The sequence below is a fragment of the Myotis nattereri genome (genome assembly GCF_964212035.1).
Source record: "Myotis nattereri genome assembly, chromosome: 4".
NCBI lineage: Eukaryota > Metazoa > Chordata > Mammalia > Chiroptera > Vespertilionidae > Myotis > Myotis nattereri.
In genome coordinates this window covers 79549957-79575970 of record NC_138079.1, presented here as the reverse complement: position 1 = coordinate 79575970, position 26014 = coordinate 79549957, and the positions used below count along the sequence as shown (strand labels likewise).

At 41.4% G+C, this 26014-nt stretch overlaps 1 protein-coding gene across 1 annotated transcript; it reads left to right on the top strand.

Annotated features, from left to right (window-relative positions):
• Positions 1-612: 612 nt before the first annotated feature.
• On the top strand, positions 613-23936 carry TRIM4 (tripartite motif containing 4). The gene is made up of 6 exons (XM_081089481.1): positions 613-1099; positions 8547-8642; positions 9284-9514; positions 14064-14086; positions 14347-14444; positions 21025-23936. Exons 1-6 carry the CDS (start codon positions 707-709, stop codon positions 21609-21611), a joined length of 1428 nt encoding a protein of 475 aa, XP_080945607.1. The 5' UTR covers positions 613-706; the 3' UTR covers positions 21612-23936.
• Positions 23937-26014: the final 2078 nt, after the last annotated feature.

Sequence of the window (26014 nt, the reverse complement as noted above, 5' to 3'; positions counted from 1 at the left end):
GCTCCTCAAACACTCCCTTTCCCGAGCGCGGCACGGGAGTTTCGCCAAACTCCCGGGAGTCGAGAATCGGTGGGCTCTGTTGGGGACTAGGATACCCTGCTTTTCTATGAACTCAACCAGACCGTGGGGCTGGAGGCTGAGAAAGGGCTCCTTTCCTTGGAGAATGAGGCTGAAAAAGACGGGACTTCGGGGAGAGCGAGCCTCGAGCGCCCAGCGCCTCCTAAGCCCCATCCAGGGCCCAGCTGCACAGACCCCCCTGCCCTCCTGGGTGCAGCCCGCCCCGGGCTCCGGCACTCGCACCGCCCGAGCAGCCGGCGCCTCTCACCTCGCCTCCCACCCCGCCGACCAGCCGGCCCGTTAGCGCCTCGGGTGTAGCTGCACCGGCGCGGGCGGCACAGGCGCAGTCGCCGCCTCCCAACCCACGGGTCCCCGGCATCCGCTCCGGGCTTCCGGGGGAGGCGAGTCCGCATCTCTGTTGTTGACCGGAGGGGAGGCCCCCGCCCGCCCGGCGGTGTCCAGGCCGGGGAGGCCACACCCGCGCGGGGACGGCGCCTCCCGCCCGCGCGCGCCCGCGCCCGCAGCCCCGGAAGTGGGACTGCACTTCCCGGCCGAGCCCGGGCCGCGGCTTCCCCGCCCGCCCGCCCGCAGGCCGCTCCCGCAGGCAGTTCCCCGCGTCGGCCCGGCGGGCTCGGGTCGGGGAGGCGTCATGGAGGCCGAGGACCTCCAGGAAGAGCTGACCTGCCCCATCTGCCTGGACTTTTTCAACGACCCGGTGTCCATCGAGTGCGGCCACAACTTCTGCCGCCGCTGCCTGCGCCGCAGCTGGACGCCGGCCGACGGCCTGTTCCTCTGCCCCGAGTGCCGGCAGCCGTCGTCGCCCGCCGCCCTGCGGCCCAACTGGGCCCTGGCTCGGCTGACGGAGAAGGCGCGGCGCCGGCAGCAGGGCCCCGTGCCCCCCGGGCTGTGCGGCCGCCACTGGGAGCCGCTGCGCCTCTTCTGCGAGGACGACCAGCGGCCCGTGTGCCTGGTGTGCCGGGAGTCCCAGGAGCACCAGGACCACGCCATGGCGCCGGTGGACGAGGCCTTCGAGAGCTACCGGGTGAGCTCGCCGCGGGCCGCGGGGCTGCCCGGGAGTGTGTACCGGCCACTTCGCTGTCGTCAAAGGCGCCCGGGGTGGCGGCTGGACCCCTGGGAAGCACGAAAACGCCTTTGAGGCTCAAAGAAGTGACGCTGCACGGAGCTCCGAGCGGAAGGGAAAACGGGGGTGGGAGGGGCGGGGCGGGCCGTGTCATCGCTGCAGGATTTCCCGGAACCGCCCGGGAGCGTCTGGTTCCAGGCAAACGCAGAGTGGGCGTGTGTATACCAGTGCTGTCCGGTAGAAACGTCAGGCAAACCACGTGTATAGTTTTTATAGTGGTAAAAAGAGCAGGTGACGTTCACTTTTTAAAAATACATATTTTTATTGATTTCAGAGAGGAAGGGAGAGGGATAGAGAGACAGAAACCTCAATGAGAGAATATCATTGATTGGCTGCCTCCTGCACGCCCCCTACTGTGTGTGTGTGTGTGGGGGGGGGGGGGGGAATGGAACCCACAACCCGGGCATGTGCTCTTGGCCGAAATTGAACCTGGGACCCTTCAGTCCGCAGGCCGACGCGCTATGCACTGAGCCAAACCAGCTAGGGCACGTTCATTTTTAATAATACAGCGGGGCCTTGACTTACGAGTGTCCCTACTAACGAGTTTTTCGAGATAGGAGCTGTCTCTCGGCCAATTTTTTGCTTTGAGTTGTGAGCTAAAATTCGGGTTACGAGCCAGCTTCAGATACCCCACCGCTAGTTGGCGCAGCGAACGCCACAAGATCAGCCCAGCATCACGTGTCTCACTCGTTCACTTTTTGATTTGACATACGAGTAATTTGAGTTACGAGCTCCGTCACGGAACGAATTAAACTCTTAAGTCAAGGCCCCACTGTATATTTTATTTAACCTAATTATCCAAAATACTGTTTAACATTGTTCTTAAGAAATATCTATTTTTTCATAGTAGACCTTTAAAATCTCTGTGTTATTCATTTATAGCACATATCAATTCCAGCTATCCACATTTTGGGTGCTCACTGCCTAATGGATGTTGTATTGGACGGTGCAGGTCTATCCTGTGGGTGTCACAGACAAATGATGATTTGGGAAAGCATGGGTTAAAATGAGGCTGGGTATTGTTACTAGCTTCTTTAATCAGTTGGGAAAATCACTTAATGTTTGAATTGTATATTTGGCCTATCTCATGGGTTAGTTAAGAAGCTTCAGTTGAATAGATCAGTTTATCCTACTCTGCGCCAGCCACACTGGCCTTCTTGCTTTTGTTTTCAAGGCTGTTCTCTTTCTCTACCCATACCTTCTGTCCTTTAGATCTTACTTGCTTTTAGCTTGAAGATCTTCCTTGATCATCTTTTCCAGAGTAGCCCTGTCCCCTTCCATTACTGATGGTGTAACTCCAGTGATCTCCAACAGAATTGGTATCTAGTAAGTACTGGTTGAATGCACTCACTGAATGACACAAGTTAACTGATTTTGTAAACTATAAGATGTTGTACAGTTTTATCAGCTGACTACAAACAGGAAACAGATGTAAAGCTGGACAATGAAATATATAGTGATTCCTTCATTCAGTAACATTTGTTGATGCTTACTGGATGCCAGGCATTGTTCTAGAATCTGGACATAAACAAACGAGAAAGACATAGGCCTTGTCTTATAAGCATGTACACCAACAATTTTAGTGTCTGAGAGTTATCCAAGTTTGTACCAAGTACCCAGAAAGTCTGAGGTCAGAGTGATCAGCGAGGAGTGAGGAATGGCGTTAGAGAAGCATTAAACATGAGTTCAGTCTTGAAGGGTAAGTATAGCAAGGGAGGGGAGAGGATATTCAAGCCAACGGAACAGTGTGGCAGTGTGGAATAGCGTGTGATATGTAAGAGGCCTGGAGGTTGCTTAGAACTTCTGGAGTGTAGAACATGGGAGGGAGGATGGTGGGAGTTGAGGCTAAAGAAAGGGGCAAGGGCCATGTCCTGAAGGATGTTGTTTGTAGCTTTCTCTTTGAGGCAATGGGCATTGAGGATTTAAAGGCAGGGAATGACACCATCAGTTTTTGGTTTTAGAAAGATCACTTTGATATCTATGTGGATGGAGAAGACCAATTAGACAGCTGTGGCACCATTTCAAGCATGAGGCAATAAGGGCCTGAATTAGTGTGGGGCAGGGATGATGCAGAAGAGGGGATGGATTCATGAGTGCTGGAGTTGAATGACTTGGGGACTAATTGGACTTGGTGGGTAAGGGAGAGAGAGGAGTCTAGGATGACAATTTCTAGTGCTCATTTTGGGACATGTTGAGGGGAGGCGACTGTGACAGGAAGTCTAAGGAAGAGGGACAGGAGGCAGGGGGCATCAGAGGCTCGAAACACTATTTTAGAATGGTCAGCCTACCCATAGAAGAAGTAAGCAGATGAGATTCCCCTAGGTCAGTGGTCGACAAACTGAGGCTCGCGAGCCACATGCGGCTCTTTGGTCCCTTGAGTGTGGCTCTTCCACAAAATACCGACTTCTGCGCATGGGCCACGAAGTTTCAATCGCACTGTACGTGCGCGCCCGCACGTGGTATTTTGTGGAAGAGCCACGCTCAAGGGGCCAAAGAGCCACATGTGGCTCGTGAGCTGCAGTTTGCTGATCACTGCCCTAGGGGAACCACATAGACGGCAAGAAAAAGGGGCATAAAGAGAAGCTGGGAAATACCAGTGCTTAGGAACCAGCAAAAGAGATCCAAAGGACCCATCAGAGAAATGGAAGGGAAAATACATTTGTGGGTAAGGGCTGAGGCACATAAAGTGGGTGGTTGTAAAAGGACAACAGGGCCCTTAAATCTTAAATCAACTGCCTCCTGCACGCCCCCTACTGCAGATGGAGCCTGTAACCCGGGCACGTGCTCTAACTGTGCATTGAACTGTGACCTCCTGGTTCATGGGTTGACATTCAACCACTGAGCAACACCAGCCAGGCTCAAAAGGTCTTTTAGATGAACACAAGTTGTTTTTTTTAAGAGTCATTAGTAATAATAAAAAAAAAAGAGAACAGAGAAAGAGAAGTAGCTTCATAGACTTGAGGAAGCAGATTATTTGCATGGAAAGGCTTTGAAGCACTGTTCTTTCTACTCTCATGCCATTCTGCTGATTCTCAGAGCTAATCCCTTCATTACTATTAATTCATTTAATGAATATCTCTTGAACACTGTTTTGTGTCAGACACTATACTACAGCATCAGCCATAGCACTGGGAATAGAATGGTGAATAAGACAGGTAAAGACTGTTTTCATGAAGTGCATAGTCTATTTGGGCTGGGGGTAGGAGGTAGACAACAGACAGACAAATAAATGAAATAATCACAGATTGTGATATGCTGTGAAAGAAATAATGTACCATGCCAGAGAAGTAACAGGGTAGCTTTCTCTAAGATGACATTCAGGTGAGACTTGATAGATGAGTAGGATCCAGCCATCTGAGGAACAGTGGGAAGAACATTCCAGGCACTGGACAGCAAATGCAAAGACCCTGAGGCTGGGAAGAGCCTGGAACTGAAAGAAGGTCTAGGTGCCAGGAGCATCATGAGTGAGGGGGAAAGTAGCATAAGATGACGTGGGTTATATCAGGCCATAATAAGGTGTTTGAATTTTTCTGGTGATGAGGAAAGCCAATAAAGAATCTTAAGCAGGGTAGTGATATGGTCTGATTGGCTTTTAGAAAGATTATTCTAGCTGCTATGTGAATATCAGATGAGAGAAGGACAAGATTGGAAGTAGGAAACCAGTCATGGGGTTATTTCACGTGTCCAGACAAGAGATGATGGTGACTGGAACTAGAGAGTGGCAGTGGGGACAGTAAGGGGGCTGATTTGATCTCTATTTTGGAGGTACATCTGCCTGCTTGAATGGAATGCAGAGATTACAGTGACAGAAATGCACAGAACCTAAGAGCTGGTATTTAGAGGCCATTTAATCCATTTGTCATCAGCTGTGACCCAGGAAATGTGTGAGGCTGACTTCCTCAGATACATAACTAGTTTGTGAAGGTCTAGATGGAAACTCATATCTGATTTGAAGTTTAATGTTATTTGAACAACATGATCACAAGCAGCATATATCTTCATTTTGCAAGTGTATGCACTTTTATTATACTTATGGTTTTATACACACAATTTTTTCTGATGTTAAATCAAGAGAATGGTTTTTAAAAACCAACTAGCCAGCTTTGAAATGTTTGGCGCTGCCCTCCTGCCACCTCATGGCAGTTTCTGTTATTGCAGGGAAGGAGTTTTCCAAGTTTACTCAGGGATCCTGTTTATATCCCAACTGTGGCAAGATTCAGAAAGACTTAAGAGTCTTGGATAATAGAACCAACTATGCAGGATAATTCATGCATACTAGAATTGTTAAAGGCTTTTAAAAATTGAAAAATTCTATTTAAAAGATTAAATTGTTTTCATTATCAAACAAAAGTGAAAACTTAAAAAAAATCTTGGTCACATACATATCTCATTACAAGCCTCATATATACATTGAATTTGACAGTGATCACAAAGTAGTAGTTACATAATTCAGTAAAATAATAAAATTATTTAAGATAATCACTTACCTTACTGAGCAGGATTATATACCTATTTAAGTGAACAACTAGGAGTAATAAGTTGATTTTGTAATGCTACATATAAAACATTATATTAGAAAATTGTACAAGTGATATTGTGATATAAAACAGAACTACTATATAAATTCCTTTGTAACCTAATGTTATTTCCCCCCAACATATTGCTGTGCAATTTTCAAGCATACATCAAAGTTGGAAGAATCTACATATATAAAAGGCTAAGCGACCGTTCAACTGGCCGACTGGCTGGTAGGTATGAGGCGCACTGACCACCAGGGGGCAGATGCTCAATGCAGGAGCTGCCCAGCGACAGCAATTTGGCAGATTGCCCTCTCGCACTCCAGGACCCCTCAGGGGATGTCGGACTGCTGGCTTTGGCCCGATCCCCGCAGGCCAGGCAGAGGGACCCCACCTGTCAGAGGGACCCCCCGCTCACTCCGCAGACACCCTTTGAGCCATGGTGCCGCCCCAGGTGCGGCCAGCTGGGGAGGGACCGGGGAGGAACAGCAGGAGGTTGGCTCCAGGGCATGTCTGGCCTGTCTTGCCCAGTCCCACCCCCACTGGCCACCTTCTAATTAATTTCCTTTCAGTGTGCACAAATCTGTGCACAGGGCCTCTAGTTTTGTATTAATACCAGTATACCCACATCTAGGTTCTGTCATTAACATTTTATTCTATTTGTTAATCACCTATCTGTTCATCTGTCTATATCTTTTCTGTATCCATCAATTCTTATTTCTTTTTGAAGCATTTTAAAGTTAATTGCAGAGAGTACACTTCCTCCTATACTTTAGCATGCTCAGCATTAACCAGAGTTAACATTTGTTTATGTTATTTCCTGAGGTAAAATTTAATATAATGAAATAGATACAGTTTAAGTGTACATTTGAGACATGTTTCAATTTTTCCTGGAATAAGGAATAGAATTGCTGGACTCTAGGATTAATGTATGTTTAGTTTTATGCTACACCTTTTTCTGAAGCGGTTGTACCATTTCGCATATCCACCAACGTTGTATGAGAGTTTTAGTTGCTCTATGTTCCTGCCAACTTTGGTGTTGTGTTTTTAAATGATCTAACTTTAAGCATTGTCACTTATAAATTATTGGGAGAAAAGTGATACCTTTTAGTTTTTATTATTTTCCTAGAGAATAATTTAAAAAGTAATTATACCACTTATTTCTTTGTTCTATTCATTTATCTTTTTTCTTCTAAGCTTTTTATTTTGACATACACACAGACTTACAGAAAGCTTCCCTCAATCATTCTTCAGCATTTGGCAGTTTTCACCAGTTTTCAATTTAAATACTCTTTTGCTTTGTGCATAAGAAACCATTACTCATGTTTTTTCACCAATCACTCATTGCAGCTTCTATGCATGATTTTCATTCTTTGCAGACCCCTTGTTGTTGTTCCAGTTTCAGCCCTGATGCTTTTTTACTCTATAGAATTCTACTGGGCGGTTTTATTCACACCCAGGGCTTTAAGTGCTGCCTGTGCTCTAACCCCTAAATCTACTTCTTTAGTTCAGATCTTTCTTGACTCTTAACTGCTAACTACACTGAGTGGCATTGTTTTCCCATATCTTCAGAAAAAAATCAGTTCTACTGTTGTGGTAAACAACCTGCTTCCCTATTTATAATGGTCTGGCCCTCTAGCAACTGCAGCGGGAAATTATAGCTAATTTGCTTACAAATGTCAGGTGGTCATAATAATCTGGGCACTTAGTGTATATCCACTTGGATGTTCCACAGATATCTCAAGTGCAATGTATTCAAGTAGAATTTATTTTCTTTCCTCCCATTTACATACTGTTCCTTCTTATATCTTTTAATTTGATAAATAACCTACAATCCATCTAGTTACTCAAGCCAGATCCCAGGGGCAAAAGCTGGACTCCTTCTTCTTGCAGTCATTTATTTGGTCATCAGTTCCTAATGGCTCTCCTTTTATGTGTGTCTCTAACCTGACTGCTTCTCTCTCTAAGGTCATGTCTGACATTCTGCTATCAGGTGCTTCCCCTCTACAGCCCACTCTGTTAATGCTGACTGACTTGGATTTTTTTTTTAATAGCTTATTTGGGTTTTTAAATTACAAAAATTATTTAAATTATATGCCTCTTATAGAAATTCAAACAAAACAAATTTAGAAAATTTCTAGTCTCCCTTCCTCCCAACTTTCAAGCCATTTCTATCCTCTAGAAATAACTAGTGTTAATATTTTGGTGTATAACCTCCCATATTTTTCTTCTATTCAAACTCATACATACACACACAGACACACACTCTTTGCAAAACAGAATAATATAATACTATTGCTTTACAGCTTAGTTTTAATTTAATATAATATGTCAATATATAGAGAACTACCTGAAATTGATGTGGAGTATCAATATACCATAATTTATTTAATAATTTCTCATTGATAATGGATAATGCTGTAGTGAACACTCCTATATATTGATTACTTTAGTAGTGTTTTGTTGCATAGATTATTAGAAGTAGTATTATGTACATTTTAAATTTTGTGAAATCTTGCCACTGCCCTTCTAAAAGATGCAACTTTGTACTTTCCCACTATGACGGTGCCAGAAGCTTTTTCTACCTTGTCAATGCTAGATACTTATTAATTGTCTAACATTGTTCAGTTTTTGCCAATTTAATAGGCAAACTCTATATAGTTTTGTGGTGATTTAAGACCAGAATATTTCTTATTCTAAAGATGGCCTATGACTATCTTCAACATTTTCTCAATATCGTTGCCTATTTGGATTAGGTGACTTTTTAAGCTCTTGAACAAGGAAGTTACTTGGAGAGATGATTTCTGTCTAATATGTGTTTCCTCTCGCAGGAAAAACTTCTTATGACTCAGTGTAGTCTAACAGCCAAGATGAAGAAAGCCATGCATCTACAGGACATGGAAGCGAAGAATGCTACAGAGTGGAAGGTAAGAGCAGAAGTGGTTGGACATTTCTTGCCTTTGAGGCCCTTGCAATCTGTGGCTGCCATCAGTTGTCAGGCCCCTTGCAGATAAGTTGATAGAACAGGAAGTATGTATCTGTCCCTAATGATCTCTGAGTTCCATATACTTCATCCCCATCTCTACTTTGAGGTAGTGCCACCTTCTTTCCCACTTTTTCCTAAGGTTGGAATTGGTTTGGGTCCATGGCATTGTAGAAAGTAAATGGACTGTACTTTCAGAGATGCTAATCTAGTTGGGAGGCATGATGTGTGTGGGCACAAGCACATATCTAAAGGTTTAATAAAACGGAAGAGTACGTGTTCTGAGGGCTAAACTAAGTATTAGATGTGAAAGTGCATTTTAGTTTAAAAAGTACACAAAGCATTGCTAGCAATAGTAGAGACCCAGATGTTACAAAGAATAAGTGAATACTATAAGACTAATATAAAGATATCAAATAAGTTTAAACAGAGGAGAAGTGGAAATTTGTGGGGGGTAGGCAGGAGCTTTTCTGGAGGAGGTGATTAAAATGGAAGGACCATGGATTACTGGGGAGTCATGTGCAAGGAGTTTAGGAGTAAGGACTAGGCAGAAACAAGGACTGAGCAAATCTCATGTGGCTCTAGGACAAGATGAAGAATCAGAAATTGAGATTCAGTGCAGAATTTACAAAGCTGCATGACTTGCTGGCTGAAGAAGAGCAACTGTTTCTTCAGAAGTTGAGCAAAGAAGAAGAAGAGACTAAGAAGAAACGGACTGAGAACACATTACGGCTCCATCAGATAATCACTTCCTTGAAGAAGCTCATCTTAGAGGTCGAGGAGAAGAGCCAGAGCTCCATCCTGGAGTTGCTTCAGGTGAGACCGGCAGGGGAGGGGTTAGTTAACATCACTAACTGAATTCTCTTATCTTCAGAGCTGAATGTCTTTCTTAGTGAATGGGTTTAATAGAAGAAATGTTAATTGTATTACTACTGCCGTTATACAATTAAATGAAGATTTACTATTTAAAGGAACTTAATGTACAATGTAGGTATCATTCACCTGGTTCAATAATTTATCTAGGATCTGAAGCACATCTAAGACTTTTCTGTTTGTCTTATTTATGTTTGTACAAGGTGGGGCAAAAGACTCAGACTGTAAACCTACTTTTGCCCCATCCTGTATTTACCAGCAAACAAAAGGGTAAATATAAATGAGCTAAGCATGCCAACTCAAGAAGGCAGTGGTTGTGGGAAGAGCTATAGAGCAAACCCAAGAACTAGTAAGGAGAAAAAATAATGATTTCACAGTAGCATTATTTATAGTGGTAGTGGTGTTGAAGACAATCTGGGTATCAATTACTGAAAGAGGAAACTGGCAAAAAGTGGACACATGGATTCAATGTATACGTAGTAACAGGAATGGATCTTAAAAACATAATGTCTAAGAAAAAAAAAAGCAGAAACAGAGTGCAACACAAACTCTAACTCATTGCATAAATTAAAAATACATAAACCTAAGCAATACTATGTATTTTGCAAGAACACATTAAAAAATTAAGCACAATAGAATGGTTTTTATTTTCAATGTTGCTGTGTTTCTAAGAAGAATAGAAGTGAGTTATGTGCTAAAAGTGAAGGAATAAATGAAAAACAAAAAGGACAGAAGGATGGGTATCAATAAAATAAATTCCCTGAGGCTCTGAGATGCTATGATCCAGTTCTATTTTTAATATTTTGTCTAATCTTGCACTTATGTTGGCTGATAAATTTTTTTGTAAGTACTCTGCTGGCTCATGTGTATCTTTGAGGTTTCAGACTCTAACTAGATATTAAACCTGTATTTTAAACAGTGTTTAAATGTGTTATTTCAAAGGTTCTGCTAGATAATATGTTTGGATATGTAATTGGCATTTCATTGTTCAAGCAAGTTGTAAAAGTTCTAGACAATTATTGGAGATCATTACATTTAGATATAATACATATATTTAAGTATTGCTTAACTGTGTCCACAGATTTTGACAATATTATTTTTATTGTTATAGTAAAACTAGAGGCCCGGTGCATGAGATTCATGCACTCGGGGGTTGGGGAGTCCCTCAACCCGGCCTTCACCCTCTTGCAGTACGAGACACCTTGGGGGATGATCCTTGGGACACCTCGGTGATCAGGCCTAAGCCTGCAGTCAGACTTCCCTCTCGCAGTCTGGGGCTCTCGCAGTTTGGGACCCCTCGCTCCTTACCACCTGCCTGTAGTGGAGGCGGGAGAGGCTCCCGCTACTACTACCGCTGTGCTCACCAGCTGTGAGCCCGGCTTCTGGCTAAGCGGCGCCCCCGCTGTGGGAGCTCACTGACCACCAGGGGGCAGCTCCTGCATTGAGCGTCTGCCCCCTGGTGGTCAATGCACGTCATAGTGACCGGTCGTTCTGCTGTTCAGTTGATTTGCATATTATTCTTTTATTATATAGGATAGGATAAACATTTTTAATATAAAATCTACAGAAAAAAATATAAATCACAAGCTTGACAAGTTATCACCAAGTGACCCAACCATGTAACCACCACGCAAGTCAAGAAGTAGAATAGAAGTAGCATCCCAGAAGCCCTCCTCACACCCTCAATCAATATCCTTTACCTTGCCGAAACCGGTTTGGCTCAGTGGATAGAGTGTCGGCTTGCAGACTGAAAGGTCCCAGGTTCGATTCCGGTCAAGGGCATGTACCTGGGTTGTGGGCACATCCCCAGTAGGAGATATGCAGGAGGCAGCTGATCCATGTTTCTCTCTCATCGATGTTTCTAACTCTCTATCTCTCTCCCTTCCTCTCAGTAAAAAATCAATAAAATATATTGGTTGTGTGTGTGTGTGTGTGTGTGTGGGGGGGGGGTGTGAGCTGGGATCAATCTTGCAACCCACATATGTGCCCTTGACGGGGAATTGAACCTGAGACCCTCAGGTGCACAGGCCAACGCTCTAATCAGTGAGCCACGTCAGCCAGGGCTCAGTACGTGCTCTTTTGTCTCTGTGTTTGTGAGCTTAATCCACGTGTTGCAGGTAGCAGTAGATCATTTGTTTTTATCACTGCATAGCAGCAATTCTCAACCAGGGGTGATTTTGCTGCCCCAGAAACAATGTCTAGAGACATTTTTGGTTGTCACAACTCAGAGGTGGTTACTACTAGCATCTAGTGCAGGGGTGGGCAAACTTTTTGACTTGAGGGCCGCAGTGGGTTCTTAAACTGGACCGGAGGGCCAGAACAAAAGCATGGATGGAGTGTTTGTGTGAACTAATATAAATTCAAAGTAAACATCATTACATAAAAGGGTACGGTCTTTTTTTTTTTTTTAGTTTTATTCATTTCAAACGGGCCGGATCCGGCCCGCGGGCCGTAGTTTGCCCACGGCTGATCTAGTGTGTAGAGGCCATGGATGCTGCGAAACATCCTATAATGCACAGAACACACCTCCCCTTCAGCTCAGGCAAAGACTCATCTAGCCCAAAGTGCTGAGGTTGAAAACCCTCTGCATAGTACTTTATTCCTTGGTACCTAGCCCCCCAAGAATACCAAAATCCATGGATACTTAAGTCCCTATTATAAAATGGCATAGTTTTTGTATATAACCTATGCATATCCTCCTATATACTTTAAATAATCTCTAGATTATTTATATATCTAATACAATGTAAATAGTTGTTACACTGTGTTTTTTAGGGAATGGAAAAAAAAGGTAAATTTTAATACATATGCTACCATGGTAGGCCTAACTATATAGTCAGCAACAATGTAACGTATTTTTTTTAAAAAATATATATTTTATTGATTTTTTACAGAGAGGAAGGGAGAGGGCTAGAGAGTTAGAAACATCGATGAGAGAGAAACATCGATCAGCTGCCTCCTGCATACCCCCTACTAGGGATGGGCCCGCAACCAAGGTACATGCCCTTGACTGGAATCAAACCTGGGACCCTTCAGTCCGCAGGCCGATGCTCTATCCACTGAGCCAAACCAGTCAGGGCTGTAGCATATTTTTTAAACTTTTCGATCTCCAGTTGGTTGAATCCATAGATGCGGAATCTTGGATATGAGGGGTGACAGTTTTCCATAGAATCAGTACACGAAAACATATTATTCATTTTACTATTAGCAAACTTTGGGTTGTTTCCAGTGTTTACTGTTACAGAAAGCAGTTAAGAACATCTTGTTTTAGTTCACTTAATGTGTACATTTTCTGTCAGTTATGTATCAATGAGAGCAATCTCTGATCACAGTAGTTGTACCAATTTACACCATTGCTAGCAAAGTGTGAAAGATCCAGTTGCTCTATATCCTTATCAATACTTAGAATGATCAGTTCTTTAATTTTAGCCATCTGAAATGATATATGATGTTATCTCATGCCCTCAATCAGCACCTCTTCCCTCTTCCTGAAAGGTACATGGCATTTGATAACTAATGAGGTTGAGTACTTTTCAAATGGTAATTAATCATTTTGATGTATTTCCTTTTTAAAAAAACAAACAAAACAAAACAGCTTTCTTGAGATATAATTCCCCCATTTTAAGTGTACAATTGAGCAATATAATTTTATCAAGTTGTGCAACCCTTACCACAATCCAGCTTTAGAGCATTTCCGTAAGATCCGTTTTTGTTTGCAGTCAATCTCTGTTCTTACTCCCAGCCTCCCATAACCTACTTTCTGACTCTGTAGATTTCACTTTTTTGAATATATCACACAAACAATCATATTATGTTGTCTTGTATATCTATTCTTTCATCTAATATAATGGTTTTGAGTTTTATTTATGTTGTAGCATATATTAGTACTGCATTTGCATTCCTATTTAAATTCCTGAGCAGTTCTCCATTGATTGTAGAATACAGCACATTTTGTTTATCTTTTCACAAATTGATGGGCATTTGGGTTGTTTCCATCTTTTGGCTGTTATGAATAATGCTGCTATGAACATTTGTCTGATATTCTGTGTGTGAACATATGTTTTCAAGATAGTAGGAGCAGAATTGCTAGGCAGTTTGGTATATTTAACTTTTTAAGAAGCTGCTAAACTCTTTTCCAAAGTGGCTGAACCATTTTATATTCTCACCACATCCTAGCCAACATTTGTTACTGTCTCTGATTGAAAGAGAATAGATGGAGAAGTTGGCGAAAAGCAGGAGAGAGTTAATGTTATATTGCTAAAAGAGGAAGAATAGAGTTTCAAGAAAGGGATTGATTGACATTGTCAACTAGTACAGAGGGGTCACAGGAGAAAAAAAGGACATTGTGTCAATTCATTTGCTTTGGCAGCAAGAGATCATATGTGACATAAACAAAAGCAGCTGACAGAAAAATACTGCTCATAAAGTTGAGTACCAGCTCTCAAGAGGAAGGTACAAACTTACTTCTTTCTTTCTTCTCTTCTCTTCACAGAATCCAAAAGATCTTTTGACCAGGTATGAACTCCTTCTTTCTTATGGGGGTCTGCATGGAATGGTAAAGATATAGCTTGAGTAGAGGGGAAACAAGGCCGGGCTCCATAGGGCAATCTGGTCACACCTGGAGGGACCTGTGGAAGAAGAGTTCTGTTCACTTTTGCAAGAAGGAATAGAAGAGAAGTTGTCTAAGCTTTGGAGTGGGAACCTTCATAGGAGTTGGGGGTCTTAGCTGCCCTAGTTGTCTCCTAAGAAGAGCATCCTTCTGTACTTCTTTTTAGGAGTGAGAACCAAGATGTAAACTATTCCCTTGAAGTTCTAGAGGTGAAGACTCTGTGCCATATACCATTGATGAAGGAAATGCTGAAGCGATTCGAAGGTGAGCAGAACTTCTAGGAGTTGGAGCTTCCTATAAGTCTTTAAAATAAGAGAATAAACAAAGAGAAGTCTGGAAAGGAAGGAGGAAACAGGATATGAAACTAACCAGAGGGTCAGGAAAAATGGTAATTACTTAGGAATGAATGGATATATGCTTCACTCAAGAAACATTTATTTAGCCCTAGCCAGTTTGGCTCAGTGGATAGAGCATCGGCCTGCAGACCAAAGGGTCCTGGGTTTGATTCCTGTCAAGGGCACATACCTTGGTTTCAGGCTCCTCCCCGGCCTAGGGCCTTGGTCGGGGCTTGTGCAGAAGGCAACCAATCAGTGTGTTTCTCTGACATCAATGCTTCTCTCTGTCTTTCTCTCTCTCTTCTACTCTCCCTAAAAACCAATGGAAAAATATCCTTGGGCAAGGATTAACAATAACAGAAAACAAAACAAAGAAACATTTAACACATACTATGTGTTGTTATAAGGCACTAATGATACAGAAAGAAAAAGACCTCTTCCTTCTAAGTATTCATAAGCAAATTGGAGACATAGACACATATCACTGTAATATTGTGGCTTCAGTGTTTATCAGTGGTATGAAATATTATAGATGTACAGAGGAAGAGCTCTGTTGCAGGTGAAGTAGGGAAGTTTTCACAGCAGAGATGACAATTTTGGCATTTGAGGGTTAACCGAGGTAAAGCCAGGTAGACTCCCTGAGTTGAGCAATGGAACTGAGAATCTAGGGCAGGGGTCCTCAAATTTTTTAAACAGGGGGCCAGTTCACTGTCCCTCAGACCATTGGAGGGCCGGACTATAGTTTAAAAAAAAAACCTATGAACAAATTCCTATGCACACTGCACATATCTTATTTTGAAGTAAAAAACCAAAACGGGAACAAATACAATATTTGTATTTGCATGTGGCCCGCGGGCCGTAGTTTGAGGACCCCTGGTCTAGGGAGAACAAAAAAAGTGAGAGTTTGCAGAGCACTGGAGAGGAGATGGCTATACAGAGAAAGAACCCTGATGATGTACAGAGGCAACCCTGAGTTTTCAGCAGAGTACTGGTCAGAACAAGTTTGTGAAGAACTACCTGAGGTTAAGGAAGGAAGTTTCCAAAATTATTATAAGGAATAGTTCCTGATGCTCACACAGGCCTAGGAACAGTACCTGTTTCTACCAGCCAGACTGGAACATTCTTAATTCATGATTACTGAATAGAGTATTCAGGAAAGTCTTGCCTCATTAGTGGGGAATAATTAACCTATACTGAGCAGTGCTTTGGACTCACCATAAAAATCATGAATGAAGACTCCAAATGATCAAATTATTCCTGAGTAATTGCATCCCAGGACAAGCTCAAGAAGATTGGTTAGAATTTTAAAAAATGAGTGCATGTTCAGCAATGTAAATGCACAATCTTTGGCACCCAATCAAAGATGATCAGGCATGCAAAGAAGTAGGAAAACATGACTCATAATGAGAATAATTAATAGAAATTGACCCAGGATTGATCAGGTTATTAGAATAAACATAAGACATTAATATAGTAATTATAACTGTTCTGTAAATAGGCATATAGAGACATGGAAGATATAAAAAAATAACCCTGGATCAAACTTCTAGAGATAAAAACTGGAATGACTTAGATGAAGAATACACAGGTTTGGATAATAGATGATTAGACATTGCAGAAAAAAAATTAACAAACTTGAAAATGGAGCAGTGGCAACTTTACAAAATGAATGAAATGCACAGAGTAAAGTACTTAAAATGAAAAGAGCATCAGAGAGGTATGGGACAACTTCATGCAGTGTAATACATGGTAGTTGGGGTCCTTGAAGGAGAGAAGTAGGATGGGATGAAACAAAAGTATTTAAAAAAATAATGGCCGAACATTTTCCAAATTTATTGAAAACTGTAAGTACACGGATCCAATAGCTCAACAAATCCTAAGCACAAGAAATATGATGAAAACAACAAAAGCAGTGCTAAAAAAGAAAATGTTAAATATAACAGGATAAAAAGAACATGTTATAGGGGGAACAAAGATAAAGATGACATCACATATCTCATGGGAAACAATGCAGGTGAACGAAATCTTTAAAGAACTAAAAGAAAAAACCTAGAATTAAAAGATTACCTGAAATGATAATGATATAAGTAAATATATATATTTTTGTCATTTAAATATCGTTAAAAGTAAATAGTGATGGTTAATTTACATGTTAACTTTATTGGGCCACTGGGTGCCCAGATATTTGGTCAAGTATTATTTTGGTTGTTGCTGTGAGTATTTTGGATGAGATTAACATTTAACTTGGGAAACTTGAGTAAGACAGATTATCCTCCATAATGTTGGTGGGCCTCATCAAATCAGTTGAAGGCCTAACTAGAACAGAAGGCTGGACCACTCCGCCCCAGCCCTGAGCAAGAGGGAATTCTACAGTAGATTGCCTGTGGACTTCATCAGCAGTTTTGGCTCCTTTCAACTGGAGCATCAATTTTCCATGGGTCTTGAGCCTGCCCATACACAGTAGATTTGAACTTTCCAGTCACCATATTCATGTGAGCCAATACCTTTATAATCTTTCTCTCTGAATATACGCACACATCCTATTTGTTCTATTTCCCTTGGTACCCTGACTAATACAGTAATTGAATGTTTAAACAGACAGACAAAACAATAACATTGTGGAGTTTGTAACATATTACAAGTAAAATACACAATAATAGCATGAACGTTGGGAGGGAAGAATGGAAGTATACTATTAAACAGTTGTTATATGTGAAGTGGTATAATATCACTTGAAGGTAGATTCTGGTAAGCCTCACAACAACCACTAAAATAAAACAGATAATTAAAACAAAGGAGATAAAGTGGAATCATAAAAATATTTGATAAATCAAGAAGAAGACAGAAAAAAGAACAAATAGGAAAAATAGAAGACATATTGGAGGTATCACACTACCTGATAAACTATACTACAAGGCCATAGTAATCAAAACAGCATGGTACTGGCATAAAAACAGATAAAGATCAATGGAACAGAATAGAGATCCCAGAAATAAACTGCCGTATGACCCAGCCATTTCACTTTCGGATATATATCCAAAGAAACCCAAAGCACTAATTCAAAAGAATATATGCACCCCTATGTTCATTGCAATGTTAATTTACAACAGCCAAGATACGGAAATAACCCAAGTGCCCATCAACAGACAGGTGGATAAAAAAGTAGTGGTATAGCCATGGCTGGTGTTTGTCAGTGGTTAGAGCACAGGCCTCAAATGGTCAAGGATTCGATTCCTGGTCAAGGGTACATACCTGGGATGCAGGTTCGATCCCTGGCTCTGGTTGGGGAAGAGGAGGCAACCAGTCCATGCACCTCTTTCACATCAATGTTTCTCTCCCTCTCCCCGCCTCCAAACCTCCCTCCCTTCCACTTTCTCTAAAAAGCAATGGAATAAATATCCTAGGGTGAGGATTAACAACAACAACTACAAAAAGTAGTGGTACATATATTCAATGGAATATTATTTGGCCATAAAACAGAATGAAATCTTACCATTTGCAACAGTGTGAATGGACCTAGGAAGTGTTATGCTAGATAAAATAAGTCAGAGAAAGACAAGTACCATTTGATTTTACTTATATGTGGAATCCAAAGAACAAAATAAACAAATAAAACTGAAACAGACTCATAGACACAGAACAGACTGATGGTTGCTAGAGGGGAGGGTGTTGGGGCACTGGGTAAAAAGATGAAGGGATTAAGTAGAAATTGATAGTTACAAAATAGTCATGGGGAGGTAAAGTGCAGCATAGGGAATATAGTTACTAATACTGTAGTAACTATGGATGGTGCCAGGTGGTCCTGGAGTATCTGGGGGAACACTTTATAAAGTATATGATGATTTAGCCACTGTGCTGTAAACCTAAGACTAATACAAAATAATATTGAATGTAAGCTGTAATTGAAAAGTAAAATGAAAAGAAAACATATAGCAAGATGATAGATACACCCAATCATATTATTAATTATTAAATATAAATTTATATCCTAATTAAAAGATGGAGATTAATTGGATTGGATAAAAAAGCAAGACTCAACTGTATGCTGCAAGAAATACATTAAATATAAATACATGTTAAAAGTAAAACAATGGAAAAAGATACACCATGCTAATATTAGTCAAAAGAAATCTAGAGTGGCTATATTAATACCAAAGATTTCAGAGCAAAGAATATTATCAGAGATAAAAAAAGGTAACTTCCTAATGATAAATGGGTTAATTCATCAGGAGGACATAACAGTTCTAAACATTTATACATGTAATAACAGCTTCACAATATATTAAGCAAAAACTAGTAGAGCTACAAGGAAGGATAGACTAATCCATAATTATAGCTGGTGTTTTAATACTTTCAATAATTTTTAGAACAAGCAGGCAGAAAATCAGCAAATAGAGTAGGCTTGAAGATCACTAGTAACCAACTTTATTTCACTGATATATATATATATATAGAACACCAGAATACACATTTTTAAAAAGTGTACATGGAATATTTTAACTAGATAGACCAAGGTAGGCCATAAAATAAATCTCATTAAATTAAAAAATTCAATTTATGCAAAGTATGTTTTCTGACCATAATGCATTTAAGTTAGATATTAGTAACAAAAATGTCCATGGAAAAGTCCCAAATATTAGGAAACTAAATACATACTTCTAGATAGCCCAGGAATTAAAAGAGAAATCAAAAAGGAAATAGTAAGTTCTTTGAACTGAATGAAAGGGAAAATACAAATCAGAATTTATGGGGTACAGCTAAAGCAATCCTTAAGGAGAAATTTATAGCACTAACCTATAAGAAAGTTCTCAATTCAGTATCCAGTTCCCACCTTAAAACACTGGAAGGAGAGCAAATAAAGCAAGCAATTAAAAGAATGGAAATAGAAATATTACAATAGAATACAGAAAAACAAAAATTATTGAAACCAAAGGCTAATTTTTGGAGAAGATTGATTTTATTAATAAACGTTTAACTAGAATGACCAGAAATAAGAGAAGATACATACCTATTGCTAATATCAAGAATGAGAGGCCAGCACCAACCTATATAATTTTATTAACCAATGTCATCCCAATAAATTCAATAAAAAAAAGAATGAGAGAGGCAACATCACTATAGATTCTACAGATATTAATAGGATAATAAGTGAATATTATGAACAACTTTTTGCTGATACATTTGACAACGTAGGTGAAATGGACAAAATCTTTAAAAGACACAAATAAGCAAAGCTTGCTTAAGAATAAACAGATAACTGGAATAACTTAATTTCTATTAAAGATATTGGTGTTATAGTTAAAAACCTTCCTAAATGGCCTTACTAGTGAATTCACCAAACATTTAAGAAATAAATATGTATTCTACATGAACTCTTAAAAAAAAATTGAAGAGGAGAGAATATTTCCCAATTCATTCTATGAAGCCTGCATTACCATAATACTAAAATCAAAGACATTACAAGAGAACTATAGATCAGTGTTTCCTATGAACATAGAATAATTCTAAAAATGTTAGCACACTGAATCTGACAACATATTAAAAGGATAATTAAAAGGATAATCACAACCAAATGGTTTAAATATTTTTAAAAAAATAAATGTAATTCACCACAGTAGCAAACTAAAAAAGGAAAATATGAGAAGCTCATAGATGCAGAAAAGCATTTGTCAAAACGCAACATCCGGTCATGATTCTAAAAATAAGACAAATTAGAGAGAGATGGAGAGTCAGAGGGGAGAGAATTTGGAGGCAGGGAGGCCAGGAGGATGTTATAAACAAAGTTAAAGTGAGAGATGCTGAAGATCTGAGTAAAGACAGTGGTGGTGAGAATGAGAGGAGGAAAAGAACCTGACTGATATTTCAGAGGTAGAATTGATAGAACTTGGTGACAAATTAGTCATTGAGGGTTAGAGGGAAAGAAGAATCAAATAACTGCAAGATGTCAAAGTGTGAGTATCTGGGTGGAGGTAATGCTGTTATACCTTAGAGACATAGAAGACAATGATATCTGCATTTGTAGGGGCCTCGTCCCAAGTGGGTGGAAGGAGACTTAGGATAGTAAGTTCCGTTTTGAGTTATCTCTTGGGGGTCTATGGAGATGCCAAGTGAACAACTGGAACCAGTGAAGAGAAACCTTGTTAGTGATGACATTCATGTGTACCTGTACAAAGGACCAGCCAGTCAACAGTCTTGGTCTAGTTCTGATTCAACAAGTCAGAATTTGTTAATATTTCTCCAAATTTTTTGCTGGTTGTGAAGTCTTATGGCCGTGATCTAATGAGCTCCCTATTTTCTAGGTCTTAGTCTTTTGCAGTGGAAGAGAAATGAGGATTTCAGTTGCTAGTGTCCCACCTGAGGGATAGTTGAGAGGCAATGAGGTGTCTCATGCCTGACAGTACATGTTAGGAGGAGAAGGATAGAACTGAAACTGGAATGATGGGTGTTTCTGGAGGAGGGCTGGTGGCAAGCTCTTGCATTATTTATCTCAGCTCTCTTTTTCTCTGCAGTGGCTATCAGTGCAGCTGAAGACACAGGTCATCCCCACCTTGTCTTCTCCCAGGAAGGGAGGTATGTGAAAAATGGAGCACCCGCCAGTTCTAGGCCATTACTTTCTACAGCATGGAACTACTTTACTGGATGGAGGCCTTCTCAGCAGAACACACACTTTGTGGAGAGATTTCAACACTTACCATGTGTTTTGGGAAAGAACGTTTTCACTTCAGGGAAACATTACTGGGAAGTTGAGAACCGAGATACCCGGGAGATTGCTGTGGGGGTGTGTCAGGAGGACGTCATGGGGATTGTTGATAACGCAGAAATGTCTCCTCATGTGGGCATCTGGGCTATTTGTTGGAGTCCTGCTGGCTATTGGCCCCTAACAGGCTCCCCTGTGAGTCCCACCAAGCTAGAGCCAGCTCTCCACCGGGTAGGCATTTTCCTAGATTATGGGGCTGGAGATATCTCATTCTACAATGCTGTGGATGGAGTGCACCTACACACTTTTTCTTGTTCTTTTGTCTCATGTCTCCGGCCGTTTTTTTGGTTGAGCCCATTAGCATCTTTAGTCATCCCACCAGTGACTGGTGGAAAGTGATCATGGCTATTCTTCCCTGGCCGAAGAATCCCTACCTATGTCCCAGGGACACCCATTTCTTGGCCCTCTTCTTTAACTTCATAGTGATCCTTCATAGTACATCAGTACTATCCATTCAGAACTCCAATTTTGTGTTTTGTTCATATCCCTGTATGTCCTGTAGACAGATATGGCAGATCCTGTTGGTTGCCTTTCTAGCCACTTGCCCCACTTCTCAGCTTCTCTTCTGGACCTTTCTAATTGAACTGTTTGGTGTCCGCCCTCTATGTGCTTCAGGAGAAGCAGTCCCATGTGAGGTAATTCTGGCCAATGAGATAGGTTGGGAAGTTTTCCAAGGTGGGGGAACTTTCTGGGTAATATTTTTGTAGCTTCTAAAAAGAGGTATTTGGAAAGCCACAGCTCTTTTCTGATATTAGCAGCTGTCTTGGAACTGAGGAGAGTACAGTAACAGTGGAAAGGAAGAAAAAACATGGTCTTTGCTGGTATCATCAAACTGTTGGAATTTCCCTAACCCCAAACTACTTGTTATCTGAGATTATTGCTCCCTTTTTGTATGAGGCGATTTTAGTTGCATTTTGGTTACTTGCCGTCTGAAGTGTTCTAACTGGTGCTATAGGCACATAGCATGGACATCCCACCGTTGAGGCTTATCTCATTTTTTTCTGAACCTTGACAAATGTATGGAATCCACATTCACTTCAATTGCATAATTCCTCTTTCCAGTAAGTACTATATCCTTCACTTTTCTGTATCAGAAAACTGAGGCAGTCTTCTCTGACTCTGCCCATGTTACTACTCTCTTCACCTGACCAGGTCTCAGCTGTCAAGTGTTGATTATGCTGTCTGTCTGTTAAAATCATAGGTTTTATATACAAGTTTATTAATATAGTGGAAATGTTGAAAAACTTTTAAGTATTTGCACTGTGCTAGCCTCTTCACATAATGCTTTCATATGACTCTTGTAACAGCTTGGTGAGATGGAGATTAAAGTCCTATTTTTACAAGTGAGGAAACAAACCTTTAGAGTAACTCACTAGTTATTGCTTAACTGGCAAATGGGAGTGTTGGGATTAAATTTAGATCTGTTTGAGATGAAAGCCACACTTTTTTCTACTCTGCATTTATTTGTAAGTATTTATTGAATGCAGAGTAGGTCAGCATACATTTGTTTCTTATTTTCTTACATGTTTTTATCCTATATATGTATTTTTCTCTTTAACTTTATACTCTCAATTGTAAGCACAAAAGAGGATTGTGGAAGTTACTGGATAGTTATTTTAAAAATAATGATTGTTGCTCTCACTATAAAAGTTGTGCACTAGTTATAGAAAATTTGGAATGTACAAAGTGTGTAAACAAAGTCATCAGTGGTCCCACCATTACTAACATGTTAATGTGTTTTCTCCTAGATTTTCAATAGATTTTCTGGCAGTGATTTAACAAGGCTTCTTTCAAAACTTCTAGCACCCTTCCTAACTCTTCTCCCCCTTCCTGTGGCCCAGCCCATTCTGGCTTATCTTCCTTTTCAGCCAGGCCAATAAGATTTCATTTAATGATTTCTGCTGAGTTCTCCTTAACTATCCAAGTTACTTGAGGTTATGAGTTGAATGTGTCCTCCAAATAGATATGTTGAAGTCCTACCCGTGAGTATGACCTTATTGGGAAATTAAGTTGAAATCATTAGGGTGGGACTAACCCAATGTGACTGGTATTATAATTAGAGGGAAATTTGTAAACACATACACACACACATGAAATGCCATGTGAAGACATGGAAGATGGCTATAGGAGAGATTGGAATTATCAAACCAAGGAATGCCTGGGCTGCTAGAAGCTGGGAAAGGAAGGAAGAATCCTCCTCTAGAAGCTTCCAAGAGAGCAGGGTCCTGCCCACACCTTAATTTTTGGACTTCTGGCCTCCATACTGTGAGACAATAAATTTCTGTGGTGTTAAGGCAACCAGTGTGTGGTACTCTTTAATGACAACCCTAGGAAAATAATAGGTTCCATCAGGACTTCTTCTAGTACCTGCCTTGTTAATTTCCAGTCCTTGGGAAACTTATCAATACCTTTACTCCTCTCTTTGTTCTGGGCTGTTGAACCAGGTTGATTGGCTCTACTCCAAAGTCTTACTCTGACTTAAAGAAGGCTCTTTGAGCTGCTTGGTAAACAAACTTCAATTTTTGATCCCTTAACTTCCTTTTATATCTCTGGTGGCAGTGATTCCAAGCTTTTTCTTCTTTTCTCAAGCTTTCATGAGCTGCCTTTCATATCACTCTAGCTGGGGTAAAACTTTACTTCTACCTATCTTAGGTTTTCAGATAGGATTCTAACAAAAAATTAACAAGAAAAAGAACAGTTTATTAACACATGCAGCACATGACACTTGAGAGAAACTAAAATGAAGAGTAGCTCAAATTGGAGGCTTAGCATTCTGACTTACATAGTATCTTCAACAAAGACCAATAAAATTGTAGAGAAATAACAGGACAAAGGAAAGCAGTGTTAGCCTCCCCAGGGTGGCAGGTTGCAGGAAGGTAAATATATGTGAGGAAACTAATGGAGTAGTTTGTTTGCAGATTCTTCTGGTGCTGTGTCTGAGTTAAGAGGCTGCTTCCAGTAAAAGGAGAATTTATATCTTGCCTTTAGGTAGAAAAGGAGGGCGGGGGGTGCTTTTCCTGTATTTCCTGCTACTTATTTGTCTCAGCTCAACATAACTTACACTAGAGGCCTGGTGCACAAAAATTTGTGCACTCAGGGTGTGGGGGAGTCCCTCAGCCCGGCCTGTGCCCTCTTGCAGTCTGGGACCCCTTGGGGGATGACCACCTGCTGGCTTAGGCCCGCTTCCCAGGGGATTGGGCCTAAGCTGGCAATCAGACATCCCTCTGGCAGCCCGGCAGCCCTCGGGGATATCCACTTGCCAGCGGGGAGCAGACCTAAGCTGCAGTCAGACATCCTTAGTGCTGCTGAGGAGGCAGGAGAGGCTCCCACCACCACCGCTGTACTGGCAGCCATCAGCCTGGCTTGTGGCTGAGCAGAGCTCCCCCATGTAGGAGCGCACTGACCACCAGAGGGCAGCTCCTGCATTGAGCATCTGTCCCCTGGTGATCAGTGTGTGTCATAGTGACCAGTCATTCCCAGTCTTTCTGCTGTTAGGTTCAGTTTGCATATTACCCTTTTACTATATAGGATAGAGGCCTGGTGCACGGGTGGGGGCTGGCTGGTTTGCCCTGAAGGGTGTCCCGGATCAGGGTGGGGGTCCCGCTGGGGTGCCTGGCCAGCCTGGGTGAGGGGCTGATGGCTGTTTGCAGCTGGCCACACCCCCTTTAGGGTGGGGGTCCCCACTGGGGTGCCTGGCCAGTCTGGGTGAGGGGCTGAGGGCTGTTTTCAGGCTGGCTGGCGACTGAAGCTCCCAGCCTCTCCTTTTTTTCTTTTTTTTAAAAAAATTCTGGGATTTATTTACCTTCTATAATTGAAACCTTGTTGCCGTCACTGGAGCTAAGAGCCAGCTCCAGCTCCGTGGCCAGGCTGAAAGCAGGTATCTGGGGTTTGTTTAGCTTCTATAATTGAAACTTTGTTGCTTTCGGAGCTCAGAGCCGGGCCACAGCAGGCGGGGAACCTTGGCTTCCTCCATCACTGGAGTAAGCAAGCCTCCTGCTTGCTTCAGCTGTGTGGCTGCCGCCACCATCTTTGTTGGTGGTTAATTTGTATATCGCCCTGATTAGCCAATGGGAAGCGTAGCGAAGGTATGGTCAACTACCCTTTTTGTCTTTTATTAGATAGGATGTTAGGCATATTTTGGGGTGACACATTAGGGTCCTTTACTACTTACTATTGCAAAGAACTTGCTTTTTTTACTGAGAAAAAAAAATTTTCTGGTACTGTACCTAATTCTTTGTTCTTTTTTTTGAGTCTTGATATTGGCCCCGCTCATATCCTGAGTATGGGATGGGACCCATGTGTTGTATTTACTAAAACTCAAATAAGCTTTTCTAATGTACAAACAAGATTGAGAATAAACTTGTAATAGCTTCCAATTTTACTTGGAGGTTTCTCTGAATCTTTACTATGTTAAATGTATTACCTGACTCATTAGGAGAAGTATTTATTATGTAGCCTTAAGAAAGGTTATTTAACCACAGACACTTTAACTTTAGCTTTGGGAGCAGAAATTAACACTTCCCCCAAAACAGTTTGAAAATGACTTTTTTTGTTTTAAATCCTCACTGGAGGATATTCTTTTCCATTGATTTTTAGAGGGAGTAAAAGGGAGGGAGAAAGAGGGGGGAGAGAGAAACATCATTGTGAGAGAAATACATGGACTGGTTCTGGTTGCCTCCCCAATGGGGTGCCCTGAACTGGGGAGGGGAGAGTAAACCCACAATCGAGGTACATGCCCTTGA